General features: G+C 40.2%; 1 protein-coding gene across 1 annotated transcript in view; it reads right to left on the minus strand.

Annotated features, from left to right (window-relative positions):
• The window catches only part of cadm4 (cell adhesion molecule 4), a 338,968-nt gene extending 323,436 nt beyond the window's left edge, over positions 1-15,532 (minus strand). Inside the window, exon 1 of the mRNA XM_022674242.2 lies at positions 15,196-15,532. Coding sequence (XP_022529963.1) covers positions 15,196-15,268 — 73 coding nt within the window. The 5' untranslated portion in view covers positions 15,269-15,532. The remainder of the gene's footprint in view (positions 1-15,195) is intronic.
• Between the last annotated feature and the right edge of the window lie 246 nt (positions 15,533-15,778).

Below are 15,778 nucleotides of genomic sequence, written 5' to 3' on the forward strand. Positions count from 1 at the left end.
TGTCCTTGCTGACTGACTACACTCAACGAAGGCTGTGCGAATCTGAATTTTGGCCGAGCTCCTCAATCAGAATGACTCCAAACAGGTTCTGCCTCCTCTGCTACAAGTAAAACCGCCTCCCTTTCATCGTCTCCTCTTCCAAACAGCCCTCGTAGTGACTCTTCGCTCGCTCTCTCTCTCGGCACAATGAGAAGCTGGCTGTGGCATTAGCCTCCCACTCAAGAAGCCTCACAACCTTTTAGAAACCCTTCAGCTGGAGCATGAGCCTCGGCATGTTTCTAATGGCTCCTTCATTTAATCAAGCCTGTTGGGAGCTCCAGCGCTCATCCTGCTGGAATAATTACCGCTCCTGCCCGAGACCTGCACCTGCCTGTGGCCGCGGTGACAGCGCTCCAGTCCTTCAGAACGGAGAGGAGACGGGGGGGGGGGGGGGGGGGGGCTTTTAGGTGGATGCGAGTATGAATGGCCTGGTATTGTAGTATTGTAGCCGTGCTGACAAAATGCAGCCTTTATTACAGAGTCAAAAGCCGAGAGAGTTCCTTCAGAGCGCTGGAGAAAAAGGGTAAAGGTGGCTAACAATGCATCCATTCAGTGTTTTACGTTGCGCTCTGATGTGTGAATTGTAAGAATGTGACTTTGGTTGGGGTGAAAAATGCTTGGATGTGCCGTAACAAGTATATTAACACTCTGTTATGTGGCCTGTTTACAGATAAAGTCCCACCCTTTACTATAAAGAGGCATCCCATCAGCCTGCTGGTTGTGCTGGTTGAGATAGCGGAGGAGGGTTAGCATACTAGAGGGAAAGCTGTGCAGCTTGGTTTAGCTTGAGTCAGTGTGTCTATGCTATCGTAACCACAGGAAAAGTACTCCTTGCACAACTCTAAATGAACCACTGTCTGACACCAATCTTTAGTGGAAATTAATAATGAATCATTAGTGTTGTAATTTTGGATCAATCAATACAGTATTGCAAAACAAAATATCATAATATACATACACTATATATGGAACTTGCTAATCATACCCTTGACTACTTTAAAAAGACTCTGAAAAGACTTTGAAAAGGCCAGGGATCTTGCAGGATCACTATTTGCAAGACTGCAACTACATTCTTTCTGAGATTATTTCCCATCATGCTTCTGGTGGAGTGTCACAGGAAGAGAAGCCCCTTTTCAACAATTTTTCTACCATCTTGTTAGTTAGTTCTTGATATTTAATTTAATAGAACACATTTTGAGTTCAAGTCTGACCTAATTTATATTCATACCTGATTGGCTAACAGCACTGCGAGGCAGCGAGACAGACAATAGTTTCAAACAAAGCCAAATGTTTTAAAATAAAGACATTTTTACACTAGTAACAAGCTTGAAAATAAGCAATATCATATGCTACTTAACAACATGTGTAATGCTGAACCTGCTAAGTACAGTACAGCCACTGACCTATTCTTAGAGTCTCTGTAAAAAACGCCAAATCCACCGGAGATCCTATTTAAACCTATAATTACACACAGAGGTGAGTAGTCCAGGTCCAGAAAGTCGCAGCAGAGCCGTCCAAGCAGTTGGAACAAAACCAAGGGGTGGATTTTTACTTTTAACTAGTGTAAACCGAACTGTTTTAAACATACCCCTACCTATCTCAATTGTACTTGGCTGGTGGTGTTATTCTATAGACAAATTCTAACCATTTGTTCTTTAGCTCTGAATTACTGGATAAAGCATATAAACACTGATATGTTATTCGCACAAATAACACAGGAATGAACTGCCATGCTGTTTTCCTAGCGCTGTTAGTTAGCTCCTAGCTCCTATCCACTGCCTGTGGGCGGTTGCGAGCCAAGGTGGGCGGGGCCATGAATACTAATTCACGGACTGACGTTGACACGGTGCTTTTCCTGATCGATTTTATTCTTTTTCTGAATATTTTTTTCTTTTACTAACTTACTAACAGACAATGGAGGTTGAGGAAGAGTTTCATGTGCAGCTTCATATACTACTCAGAGAAATCTGCTGTATTTCACAAAGAACAAGAAAAAGTAGATTTTAGCCAGATAAAAAAACGATCGCAACTCAACTCTAGTGAGACTCTCATGATTTTATCCCTAGAAAAACGGTGGAAAGTTGGCCTTGTATCGTAATTGGTCCAGAATTGCAGGTGTGAAATCACACTACGTGTGCCAACACCACCCTATTCTCCTGCACTGGCTGCTGTCACAGCTCTGACACCAGCTATAAGGGCTTATAAGGGCTTTTGCTCTAGTGAGCCAGCTGGTTTCACCGAAATCACGGACACTGTTTGTTCAGTCATGGGAACGTTCTGGGCAGATATCTGAGCTTGATATGTGAGCTCATTTGCAACCTGCAGCCGATCGTGAAACCGATAAACGTGACGCTCACATCACAATAATGATTAGCACAACAGAAACGCCATCTGAGCTACAGCAATACAGAAGCCAATGGAGGGTCCCCACGAAGACAGGAAAACAAATCTGCCCGCGAATGTGTGTGTGAGAGTGTGTGAGAGTGTATGTAAAGACGGTGGCAGACGGTGTGAAACGTGCTCTGTGGGTTCACACAGTCATGGAAACACAGACAGGAATGCCCACCTCCGTGGCTTTCAGACCTCTCAACTGCAATAGCCTCTTAACCTGAAAACTCCACTCACTCTTTTCTACTGCTCTGTATCTTTCCCTCTTTCTCCAGTACTTTTCTTCTCTTCTTTTATTTCGAACATAAAGAAAAAAACTACAGTTTCCACCTGTCTCATCATTTACACTTATATCTAGGGCTGAGCAATATGGTAAAAATGTAAAAATAGAAAGATATTTAAATAAATCTGAACGATACGTGATATTCAACATCATATTTTCATCCGTATCAGGATTTATTTGGATTTGCATTCAAAATGTTTCAAATTTTATACAAATAAACAGGAATAATTACTCTTTGTAATTGTAATTACACTGTAATGAAATCAATACTAGTGAATCTCATTGAAAAGTTACCTGATTTCAGTATTACATTTCAAAATGTGAAATGTATATTATATATTATATAGCTGTATTAAACACACAGAGTGTTCTATTTTAAGTGTTTTTTTTATTGTTGATGATTATGGCATACAGCTTATAAAAACTCAAGAATCACTATCTAAGAAAATTAGAATATTATATAAAACCAATTGGTACTTTTGGCAGGACTGTGGGCAGTGTGCCAAGTCCTGCTGGAAAATGAAATCTGCATCTCCGTAAAAGTTGTCAGTAGCAGAGGGAAGTATGAAGTGCTGTAAAATTCATCCAATTTTATGTGTGAAACTAGGTTATTTACGTACTGTTTAAAGATAAAAGTAAGTTTTTAGAATAATAAATCGCAAATGGTTAGAATGGACCATTGTCCCCATATGAGGACATTGAGGGGTTTTTTTGCAAAAAAAAAAAAAGGTTTTACGAAGAAAAGGTTTAAGTTTTAGCCCATTTTTAGGTTCTACCAATCCCAAATAGCTAGGAAAAATCCAAACTGGGTCTTTTACTTGCACACCAAGCAAAAACCCAGGTTTTAGGAGGTTAAAGTCATTTTTTAATGATAAAGAAAGGCCATTCATGTGTTGACAGGATGTCAAAATCCTGTCAAAATGTCCTTTTCTCTGTTTTCACCACTGTTTTAGCAGAGAACCTCTGGCATCTTCTAGGAATTCTTGGAGGCACCCTGCTCTGCACAATTATAAATAGTTAAATAATTACATTTAATTCCTTTTAACAATCTTCCAGAGTTAAAAAATATATTTTTTTATCAATACAATAACCATTATGTCACTATAATGTTTAAAATTTAAGCTTAAGATGACAAATTTATCCAAGAAGGGAAAAAATACTAAGAAAGACAGAGGCACAATCCATGACATTTAAAGGCTTTCAGAGATAAGGGAGCCTAGCAGTAAAATTAAATGTGAAATGTAAACACTAACACGATTCAGCGCTGCCCATTATCATGTTTTATACATGCCTCGAGTCAATCGGCGTTCCGCTCTTTTCTAAGCACAGGGAAATGTGTTTGCGCTAATTGGCGATATGTTATATATTCCGGACGTGGCAGGTATAGATTAGGCTGAAAAATCACTGGAAGCTTTCCATTAAAAATGGAAAAGCACAGAGTATTCTCCATCTCCACCTCTCAATACTTCAGCTTTATAGCTATAGTTCCTGTCTGCTCTGAAATGTCACTTCAGTCTAGGCCTTGTAATATTCTTCAGTCGCCCCCGAAATCAGAATGCGTCGAGTTAGCGAGGCGCCACGCCGGCGTCGTGAGCCGCGGACCTGCTGAGACGAGGCTGCGGAGATGGAAAAGGCAGGTACGGAGAAGTGCTAGATCTGCCACTCTCGCTTCTCTCCGGGGAGGAAGGGGAGGAGAAGAACGAGAGCTGAATTACACCAGGGAGTTGCGCTTTCAGATGCCTGAAAGTTGGAAGTTAACTTATCAATAGCTGGAGCTCGGCGCAGGCGGGACACAGCAATCTCAATTCACATTAAACAGGGAATTAGGCGAGACTTCTGCACGATCTGCACAAAGCACTTTGAATAATATATTAGACTCTGACATAGCATAGCGGCGGCTTCTGAGGTGCTCTCCGAATGACTGGAGACTCGGTGGAGACATGGAGACGCGTTTCTCTGGTCATCTTGACGAGAAAAGCTTCAGATTAGAGAACCGTCCCAGGCCTGTTTTCAACAAACACAACAGAAAGCTCAATGAGGCTCAAAGGCGCTTTCATAAACCGTGGCCAAAAACAACTTCTATTATTATGAGCGCTAATGTCCCTCAAAAGAGGATATGAAAAAGCCTCAGCTTTCACTTAGAGAACTGCAGCAGATTGCTGACTAGCTCTAAAGAGAATAAAGCTGAATCAAAACCATCCAGAGGATAGAGAACATCTACAGCTACACCAGCAAAGTTTGGGGGACAATGGAACACCAATGACTCAGTGTACCACTATTCCTGCATTTATAGCTATATTTAGATAACAGTTGTTGTCAATGATAATTACATTACATTACATTGCATTACATTTGGCAGACGCTTTTGTCCAAAGCGACTTACAATAATGAAGTGCAAATAATAGAAGAGGTTAAGTAAAAAAGTAATAGAAGTTAAAAATAAAGCATCTATAGATAGGGCCTTAAGGAGGTCAGAGGGAAATGATGGGATAGAGGAGTAGAGAAGAGGAAGAAGGAGATGAGGTTAGAATTAGTTAGTTAGTTAGAGGTTTTAGGAGAGTAAGAGCTCTTTGAAGAGCTCTGTCTTCAGGAGTTTATTAAAGATAGTGAGAGATTCTCCTGATCTGGTAGTAGAAGGTAGTTAGTTAGAGGTGTTAGGAGAGTAAGTGCTCTTTGAAGAGCTCTGTCTTCAGGAGTTTATTATAGATAGTGAGAGATTCTCCTGATCTGGTAGTAGAAGGTAGTTAGTTAGAGGTGTTAGGAGAGTAAGTGCTCTTTGAAGAGCTCTGTCTTCAGGAGTTTCTTAAAGATAGCGAGAGATTCTCCTGATCTGGTAGTAGAAGGTAGTTAGTTAGAGGTGTTAGGAGAGTAAGTGCTCTTTGAAGAGCTCTGTCTTCAGGAGTTTATTATAGATAGTGAGAGATTCTCCTGATCTGGTAGTAGAAGGTAGTTAGTTAGAGGTGTTAGGAGAGTAAGTGCTCTTTGAAGAGCTCTGTCTTCAGGAGTTTCTTAAAGATAGCGAGAGATTCTCCTGATCTGGTAGTAGAAGGTAGTTAGTTAGAGGTGTTAGGAGAGTAGGTGCTCTTTGAAGAGCTCTGTCTTCAGGAGTTTCTTAAAGATAGCGAGAGCTTCTCCTGATCTGGTAGTGGAAGGTAGTTTGTAGAGTAGAGTATGTGAATCAAATCCAAAATCAGAGTTTATGAACTAATGATAATGTAAAGTATGTGAACCAGGGCTTTAAAATCAGAGCCTGTAAATAAAAGCTAACATCCAAATTCAGAGTATGTGAATCAATGACAGTGTAAAGTGTGTGAATCAATTATAGTGTAGAGTATGTAAATCAAGGCTATGAATCAAAGGTAAAGTCTAAGTATATGATAACTAATGATAATGTAGACTATGTCAATTAAGGATACAGTTCAAAATCAGAGGATGTAAATAAATTATATAGTATATAACCAAAAGCTAACGTCCAAATTCACAGTATATGAATCAATGATAATGTAGAGTATGTGAATCAGGGCTATGAGTCAAAGATAAAGTCCAAAATCACAGTACATGATTCTATGATGATGTAGAGTATGTGAATCAAGACTAAAGTTCAAAATCAGAGTAAATAAATCAATTATAGAGTATATAACTATAAGCTAATGCCCAAATTGTATGTGAACCCATGATAATGTAAAATATGTGAATCAATGTGAATGTACAGTATATAGCATAGTGTCCAAATTCAATGCTAATGCTAATTTAGAGTATGTGAATCAAGGCTAAATTTCACAATAAGAGTACATGATCCTGTGCTAGTTTAGATTAAGATTAAGATTTAGATTTAGATTAACCTGTGCTAATTTATGTTAATAAAGACTAAATTTCACAATAAGAGTATATGAACCAATGCTAATTTAGAGTATGTGAATCAAGGCTAAATTTCATAATAAGAGTACCTGAACCAATGCTAATTTAGAGTGTGTGAATCAAGACTAAAGTTCAAAATCAGAGCATGTAAATATATAATAGAGTACATATCAAAGCTAGTGTCCAAATTTAGAGTATGTGAATCAATGGTAGTGAAGAGTATGTGAATCAAGACTAAATTTCACAATAAGAGTATATGAACCAATGCTAATTTAGAGTATGTGAATCAAGGCTAAATTTCACAATAAGAGTATCTGAACCAATGCTAATTTAGAGTATGTGAATCAAGACTATATTTCAAAATAAGAGTATATGAACCAATGCTAATTTAGAGTATGTGAATCAAGACTACATTTCAAAATAAGAGTCTATGAACCAATGCTAATTTAGAGTATGTGAATCAAGACTACATTTCAAAATAAGAGTCTATGAACCAATGCTAATTTAGAGTATGTGAATCAAGGCTTAAGCAAAATCAGAGCATATAAATATATGATAGAGTATATATCAAAGCTAGCGTCCAAATTCAGAGTGTGTGAATCAATGGTAGTAAAGAGTATGTGAATCAATGCTAAATTTCACAATAAGAGTGTATGAACCAATGCTTATGTAAAGTATGTGAATGACGGCTAAAATTTAAAATCAGGGTATATAAACCAATAATAGTGTAGAGTATGAGAATCAAGACTACAATTTACAATAAGAGTATATGAACCTGTGCTAATGTAGCGTATGTGAATTAGGACTAAAGTTCAAAATTAAAGCATGTGGATAAATAACTGAATTTGGACATTAGCTTTGATATATATACTCTGAATATGTGAATCAATTATAGTGTAGAGTATGTGAATCACTGATAGTAAAAAAGCATGTGAATCATTGATAGTGTAGAGTATATTATTGATAATGCAGAGTCAAGGGGCTAATGCTAAAGCACAGATGCATCGCATCAATCCTAACATCCATATATGTGACATGAGTTGAGCTGATTAGCATAAAATTCAGAGAAATGGCTAATCAGCCAAGCAGAGCCTAAAACACAGCCTGAGTTCAGATTCAGTGATAGAACACATCACCTGCACCGAACAGGGCCTAATGGCGTCGTAAAGCATGAACGCAAATGGATGAACACGCCATTAGACTGCATCTCTTGCTTTCTCCCTCTCTCTCTCATGCTCTTTTTCTCTCTCTCTTTCCTTCTCTCTCTCCTCTTTTAAAATGGGACTTCAAGGTAAGGATGCAATTAAACGTGTTTACAGCTTATAGAGCAGCCATCATGTTCTTCCCAGAAGAAAGGCAGTGCGGTTCAGTAAGACTACACAATATGGAGCGTAGTCTCGTTTCTCTTTGTTCTGAGGCTTCTCTGTGGTCTCTGTGGTCTCAGAGATCATACTATAAATGTTTTTTTTTTTAAGCGCTGTGCTGTAATGTGTAATGTACTGCCATGATTAGAGAAAACATGAGGAGCTTTAATGTTTTCCCGGAAGCATACGTCCTAGACGCTCGCTCTCGCGTCTCCCGATTCGGCCCGGACTGGATGGGGCTAAAGCCGCGACGTTAATCTAACAAAAGGCTCGGAGACGACGCCGCTCGCGCCCGAGGATTTTCGGGTTGGCTCCCTTTTCCAATACAGAGCTAGGAGGTGCTTTCACTTATTTTAATTAAATGTCAACATCTTTATTTTACTGGGAGAATTACACACCCATGGGTTGGGATCAAAGGATGAACTCGGGCTTACGCTGAAAAGGCGCTACAGAACAAAGTGTCGAGTATAAACACTCTGCATTCGGCGGCACAGAAGAGAGATAGAACAAGGAAAATCCCACTCTTTAAGGCTCCCATCCCCACCTCCATCTGTGAGACGGTGGTCCAGAAGGAATCGGCTTCAGTTAGCAGCAAGGTCTTTTTAACATCTACGTTTTGGAGGAGAGAAAAAAACATGGGGGGATGATTGATCACTTACCCCAGATGCCGTCGATCAGCCGAGACATGCTTGGAATTTGAAGGCTGCTGATTAGTTTAGAAGAGAGCAGATGCTAGGCTGCTAGGATGCTAGGCTAACACTGCTAACAAACACTGGAAACTGGACAATCTATGCCTTTAAGGACTTGACACACCTTGATGTTTTTCAGCGCAGAAAATAACTAATGATACACTGTGGGATTGAGCCTGGTCTTGGACTACACAGCATTTTGGATGGAGATTTTCCAATGAAAGAAAATCATAGTCTATGACTAAATGACCATATATAAAGTTCAACTTATATAACTTATATTAAAGCCTTTCTAGAAACCCAAGGACGCTTCAAAATTACTCGTTTTACACACAAGCACATTACACATCAACACTCCTCCACACACAGGTGAGAAGCGGCAGCCAATAGCGCACAGCGCACAGCATCTCAAAAAAAATGTAATATCATTGAAAATGTGAAATTCATATGATATATAGATCTATTACATACAGAGTGATCTATTTTAATCAGTGTCTCATAAAATAAGAATTTTATATAAGACCAATTGGTACTTTTGGCAGCGTGGGCTGTGTGCCAAGTCCTGCTGGAAAATGAAATCCGCATCTCTATAAAAGTTGTCAGTAGCAGAGGGAAGCATGAAGTGCTGTAAGACTTTGTGGGAAAACAAAACTGCACTGACTTTAGACTTGATAATAAAACACAGTGGATCAACACCAGCAGATGACATAATCAGAAAATTTTACATTTCATTTGTAAATCAAGGGATCAGAGTCTGGAGGAAGAGTGGAGAGACACACAGTCCAAACTGCTCGAGGTCTAATGTGAAGTTTCCACCAATCAGTGATGGTTTGGATTCCCGCCTATACTGGTGGAATCCCATTTTTTACAAGGGTCCAGACTAACTGAGAGAATTCAACACCAGAATATGATGAAAAACATATGAAAAACCATTAGATTTCAAGGAAGGTATAAGCAAATGAGCTTTGCATTATATTGATATATATCTCAGTGGAACCAATGCAATCATGATGCCTCCAGAAAGATTGCATTGATGACACCATGGGTGGTCAATCACAGTTGATGACGCCAGCAGACTGATATCTCAGTGGGACCCTACTGTAGCTCATTTGTTGCTGGACCATATTCTGCTGCCAGTCATGATCATTACCACCCACTGTGCTGTCTACTGCAGGCGGTAATGCCTTGTGTTATGTCTTGGATCCTGACCATCATCAACAACAAGTCCAGGCAGGCGAATGATGGAAAACGAACTGCAGCAAACGAACTGATTATGAAGAGTTCAGTGAGCGCTAAAGTAAAGACAGGGGCAGAGCTGAAGCAGGGACCACCATACTGCTTTGTGTGTGTGTGTGTGTGTGTGTAACAGAGTGTGTAACAGAGTGTGTAACAGTGTGTGAGAAACACAGCAGGGTGAGGGGGGATTGGTCTCAGATGGTGTACACAACATGTTTCTACTGGCCCGAGCCTGAGGGGACACACAGCCCGCTAAAGCCGTGTGAATGAGGAATCGGTTGTCAGGTGAGACACACACACACACACACACACACACACACTCAAACACACACACACACACACACACACACACAGCCTGAATCCCTCTCTCCTCCTTCACCCGCTTCCATCTCTGCTGCATCTCCGCTCTTCATCTGTTCCGAGATCAAGCGCATTATTCCACCTTCATTATTCCCACACCTCCTCCTCTCTCCCACCCTAAATTATTCCATCTCTCTCTCTCTCTCTCTCTCTCTCTTATTCTCTCTATCTTTTTATGTATCTCTCTCTCTCCCATCTTATTTCATTCCCCATCATCTCCATCCCTCATTTCTCTTTCCCTTTCAAAACTCATATTGTATGTAGGCAGGTAGAACACCCTCTCTCTATCTTTCTTTCTTTCTATCCTTTGCTCTTTCTCTCGTTCTTTCTCTCCATTACTCTCCCTCTCTTCTGTCCTGTCGCTCTTATTTTCTCTCATTCTCTCTTTTTTATCTCATTCCCTACTCCTTTTTCTCTTTCTGCCTTCCTTGGTCTCTCCTCTCTCTTTCTTTTGATTCATCTCTCTTTTTTTTCTCTTTCATGTTTTCCTCTCAATCACTCACCCATCCCTCATCCCAAGTATCTTGTCCGTGCTGTTTTTTTTCTCTCTTTTTCTTTTACCGCTGCTGATGCTACTCTTTCACAATCTCTCTTTCCATCCCTCACTGCCTTTTTCTCTCTCTAATTTCTTTTACTGTCCTTCTCATTCTCACTCTCTCACTCTTTCATTCTTTATTTCTATCATGTTTTTCTCTCAATCGCTTTCCTGTCTTTCTTTCCTAATCTTTGTACTTTCTTTCTCTTACTCTCTCTTTCACTTCTCTTTTATTGTTTTGTTTTCTCTATTTTGCATCCCCATCCCTCTTTCCCAAGTCCTTTTTACCCCTATTCCTCTCTGTCTCTCTTTTTCTCTATCTCAATCTCTCTCTCCCACTTCATTACTGTCGTTCCCAATCATGCACTTTCTCTTTTACAGTCTTTCATATCTTTCTCTGGCTTTTTCATCCTCTCTCTCTCTGTTCCATTCTTTTCATACCATTCTTTTACTCATCTCCACATCCCTCTTTCCTTTTTTTTTAAGTTGTTCTCTTTCTTTTCTTCATGTTGGTTCAGCTTTCATTCTTTCTCTTTCCCTCTCTCTGTCTTGTACCTTCTCTTTTTCACTGGCTCTTTCATTCTGTATTTCTATCTTGTTTGTCTCTTACTTACTTCCCCATCCTTTTTTTCTAATCTTTGTACTTCCCTTCTCTCTCACTGCTTCTCATTCTCTTTCTCTCTTTAATGTTTTATTGTTAGCTCTCATTTGCCTTTTTACCACTTTTCCTCTCTGTCTCTCTCTTTCTATCTATCTTAATCTCTCTCTTACTGTCGTTCTCTCACGTTTTCTCTGTTTCTTCTATCCTCTCTCTCTCTTTTTCATCCTTATCATACCTTTCTCTTACTCATGTCCACATCCCTCTTTCCCATTCTGTCTTCCCCTTTTTGTTGCCCTTGTTCTCTATCTTTTTTTCATGTTGGTTCAGCTTTCATCCTTTCTCTTTTCCTTCAATCTTTATTTCTATCATATTTTTTCCTCATTTAAATTTTTTTTTTTTTTTTTTTTTTTTATTGTCCCTCTTTCGCTTAACTTCTCTTGACCACTTTTTCTGTCTCTCTCTTTCTCTCTGTCACATGCACTTGTTTTCTTTCATTCTTTCTCTCTCCCTCTCTCTGTCTTGTGCTTACTCACTTTCTCACATACATTTTTCCTCCTTTATGTCCCCATCCTTCTTTCCCAATCTGTCTTACCTTATCTCTTGTGCTATTTAATTCTCTCTCTCTCTCTTTCATTTCATTTTTTATTAGTTTATCTCTCATTAGCTTCCCCATTCCTCTTTCACTTTTATCTCTTTTTCTATCCTTCTTGTTCTGTTATTTGCTTTCCTTCTGCCTTTATACCCACCATCCACTGTCACTACATAACCCATCCCTCACCCCTCTCCCCTCCTCCCCTCCCCTCTTTCACCCCTCCATCACTACCTCTCCTCCAAATGAGTTTTTCCATGCAGGTCCTGAGGGGTGTGAATGAAGACATGTAAATCTGCTATCAAAGAGTCGCTGCTGATTTACGTGATGACGGTGCGCAATCCTTCCCCTCTCCTCCTCCTCTATCTCTCTCTCCCTCCTTCTCTTTTTCTCCCCCTCTCCTCACTTCCCCCATTACCTCGTGTCACCAGAGAGATTAATGACTATGATCACCAAACCACCACCTCCCCCCTCCACCCCCCAGCTGCTCCAGACCAATGAGGCGCCCCAACTGTACCCTGTACACTCGTTTGTGTGAGTGTGTAACACACACACATATGCACACACACACACACACTAGGTGCACACTACCCATCATGCATAACAAACACACACTGGGAGCTGAACCGCAGGGATGCCACGCGACCTGGCACAGCTCCATTTATTAAAATGTGGCAAATTATATTTCAGCCCCATATATCAACCCGGCACGAGAGCTACAAAAACCCGGAGTATCGGGGAAAAGAGACGGCGGGGCCGAGCACTCACGCTGATTACAGCTCCACGCGACAGCGAGGTCTGAGGCGACGCCGGCCGAGATGTACGTTTCTCGTAGATGTATGGACTAGTATGGATTAGGAGCGCGTCAACAAAGCAGATCATATCATAGCTATCGCTCAATACAGTCAATGCAAACATCCAATAATAATACATGGAGCAAATTAAAATGTCTGTATTAGGGCTGCAGGATATATCATTTAAGCATCGTCATCACGATGTACGCATGCGCAATAGTCACATCGAAGGACGTGCAATTAAAGGCAATTAAAACAAACATGTCATGTTGCAATGTTTTGTACAATACAATACAAGAAGTAGATACACAGCGCTGTCTCTGTGTCTGTGTGAGTGACGGGCTTCTGCTGCCTGAGAAGCACAAGGGGGAGGTGGAGCACGAGGAGGGGGGGATGGGGGATGCAGGAGTAAACACAAAGAAGTAACTGCACGCATGGCCTCCATCCACATGGTTGGGCACGTGCTTGTAAACATGGAAAGATGTTGAAAGCTGTGCACCTCAGTCCAGCACAGTCTTTTTTTTTATGCCGCAGATATTTCCAGTTACAGCTGAATTCACTCTTTTAATCCAAGAAAAAAACGGTCTTCTTATTTATTTAAATGTTAATGTTAATTAAAGTGCTGATTACTGATTTTTGCTGTTTTCCTCGGGTTTTGAGTTGAGCTCGGCGCTGACTCAGCTTTTGATAGCTCCGGATGCGAGATTCTCATATTTGAATGAATTTTGCTCTGATTGGCTGGGCTTTATTGAGCAGTCGTGGCTGAAACACTCATTATAACTTCAGATTTGCTAAACTAAGCTGCACAGACTAAATAGTACAATATATACCAATGATATATATGTATATTTTGCTTGGTTAATATTTGAATAGTATTGAGCAACTACTCCAGTATGATCATCATTACTGTCATTTTAAAACCCTGTCTGCTCCCCAATTGGCCTACATATTACACACTAATACTTTAAGATATATACTATATACTAATATTAATTGAGGTGCAGGTTTGGAGAGTATTCTTAGCGTGGATGCGCTAAAAAAGTAATTTACTGTCATTTATTTACAGGGTATTACAGCTTTTTTAGAGTAGGGTTTGGCATGAATCAATGCATTATAAAACTGTATTCTTTGTTTACAATAGCCATACGTAAATAAATATAACTGCATACCTAAGCAAAAGTAGACCTGGTGGGCATGACTCCACACTGATGGTGAGTTAGGGGTGGGAAGACACACCCATTATGCAAATAAAGGATGTATGTACCAATTGGAAAGATGTAAGTTCTGTGTAACATATTAAAAATTGTTAAAATTGTTTTCGTGGGTCTTAGCTGTTTAATTTGAGCTATTCTTACTCACATGTTATGTTATTGTTCACAGTCTATTATTGGATATTTTGGATAAGTATTTTTTAACTGTTCTAAAAAAATACTGCCTGAAAATGAAAGCAGCATCAATACCCTAGGGTGATTGTTATTAGACAGTATGAACAGAGCATCTATTGTACTGCATGTTAGATAAATGATGTAATGAGACTCTGTGAGACTGTGAAGCTCACACACACACACACACACACACACTGCAGAACACAAGCTGAGATGTGTTACAGTATCACAAATCCCCTGAGCTGCGTTCATCATGGGACAGAGAGCATGAAATGACGTGATTAACTGTACAGCGCTGTTTCTTTCCTTTGACACCCGTATTCAGCCACACGCCGCACTCCCTCTCTCTGCTGTGATTGGCTCGGAGTTCTTAGCTGCCTTGAAAACAAACAGCCAGACAATCCACGCGCAGCAGGCGGGAGCGTATTGGCCAATCACAGAGCAGAAAGAGCAGGAGGGGGCTAGGCGTTCTAAATCAATGTTAGCGGTTAGCGTACGTGCGGAAAACGGGTGGAGATAGTCAGTCGTACAGCATCCTTTAATTTCAGTTACTGTGGTTTTCAGCTAAACCGAGTGTTTAGGTAAGCTAGGTATGTTGTTAGAAATAAAATTAAAGCAAAATAATATATATATATAGATTAATTTACTCAACATATTCGAATTAGCATATCATAATTTGTATAATATATCTAGTTATTTAGCAGTTGAAAGCCAAGCAGGCTGAATGAAGTTGGCTTCGTATTTTAATTGTCTGTTCCACCTTAAATGGTGCGGCACTTGCATGCCATTTAAGGTGGAACGGACTATTATAATAAGAAGTCCACTTCAGCTTATATACCTAGTTAATTTGAGATGAAATCATGCAATAAACGTATTTAAAACAAATTTCATTTATATATTTTTCCTAAAAAGTGCTTCCAAAACACGAATTAAGGTTAGCTACTGACCGCAGTTATCATGTTATTATAGCTGGTGCCTATTGCTGTTGCTATTGTAATTTCGCTTCAGGTGCATGCCCACAAACGCTCGCGGACAAGTTTCCACATCCAAACAACAACAGAAAAATAATCTTACCTGTGTGCAGAAAGGAAAACACGAGCAGGGCGAAGACGGGAACGCAGCTCTTCCAGTCCCACGACCATGCCATTGTGATTTATTCCGTTTTTCACCTTGATTATTCCTCTTTCTCCGAGGTGAGCTGGACGACGAAGTGCTTTTCAATATATTTAAACGGGAATACACGCGAGCACGGAGGCTCTCACCTGCACCTTAAGTTGCCTTTGAACTCCAACGCTGCTTTATTACATACTAAACGCTGTAATAAAATAATAACCTCCCCCAAAGCGGAGCCGCGCGGGGCTGAATGAACGGACGGCTGCTGAAAGCTCCGCTCGCGCTCTCGCTTTACTTCAGAGAGCGAAACAGCTGCTGCGAAGGGGGCGGGGCCAAACACGAGGCTGCACCAATAGTATTCGGCGAGGGGATTCTTAGCGTTGCATACACTGGCAGTGGGCGTGGCTTGTGTAGCAATTATAAGAGAAATGCCATGATTTATAAAATTGTTTGCTATGAAAATGTCGTTTTGTGTTACAAAATCTTGTTTGGCGCGTGACCAATCGTTTCAGACGCAAGGAGAGATTTATCTTTGCATAGACGA

Source organism: Astyanax mexicanus, chromosome 6, assembly GCF_023375975.1.
Source record: "Astyanax mexicanus isolate ESR-SI-001 chromosome 6, AstMex3_surface, whole genome shotgun sequence".
Classification (NCBI taxonomy): domain Eukaryota; kingdom Metazoa; phylum Chordata; class Actinopteri; order Characiformes; family Acestrorhamphidae; genus Astyanax; species Astyanax mexicanus.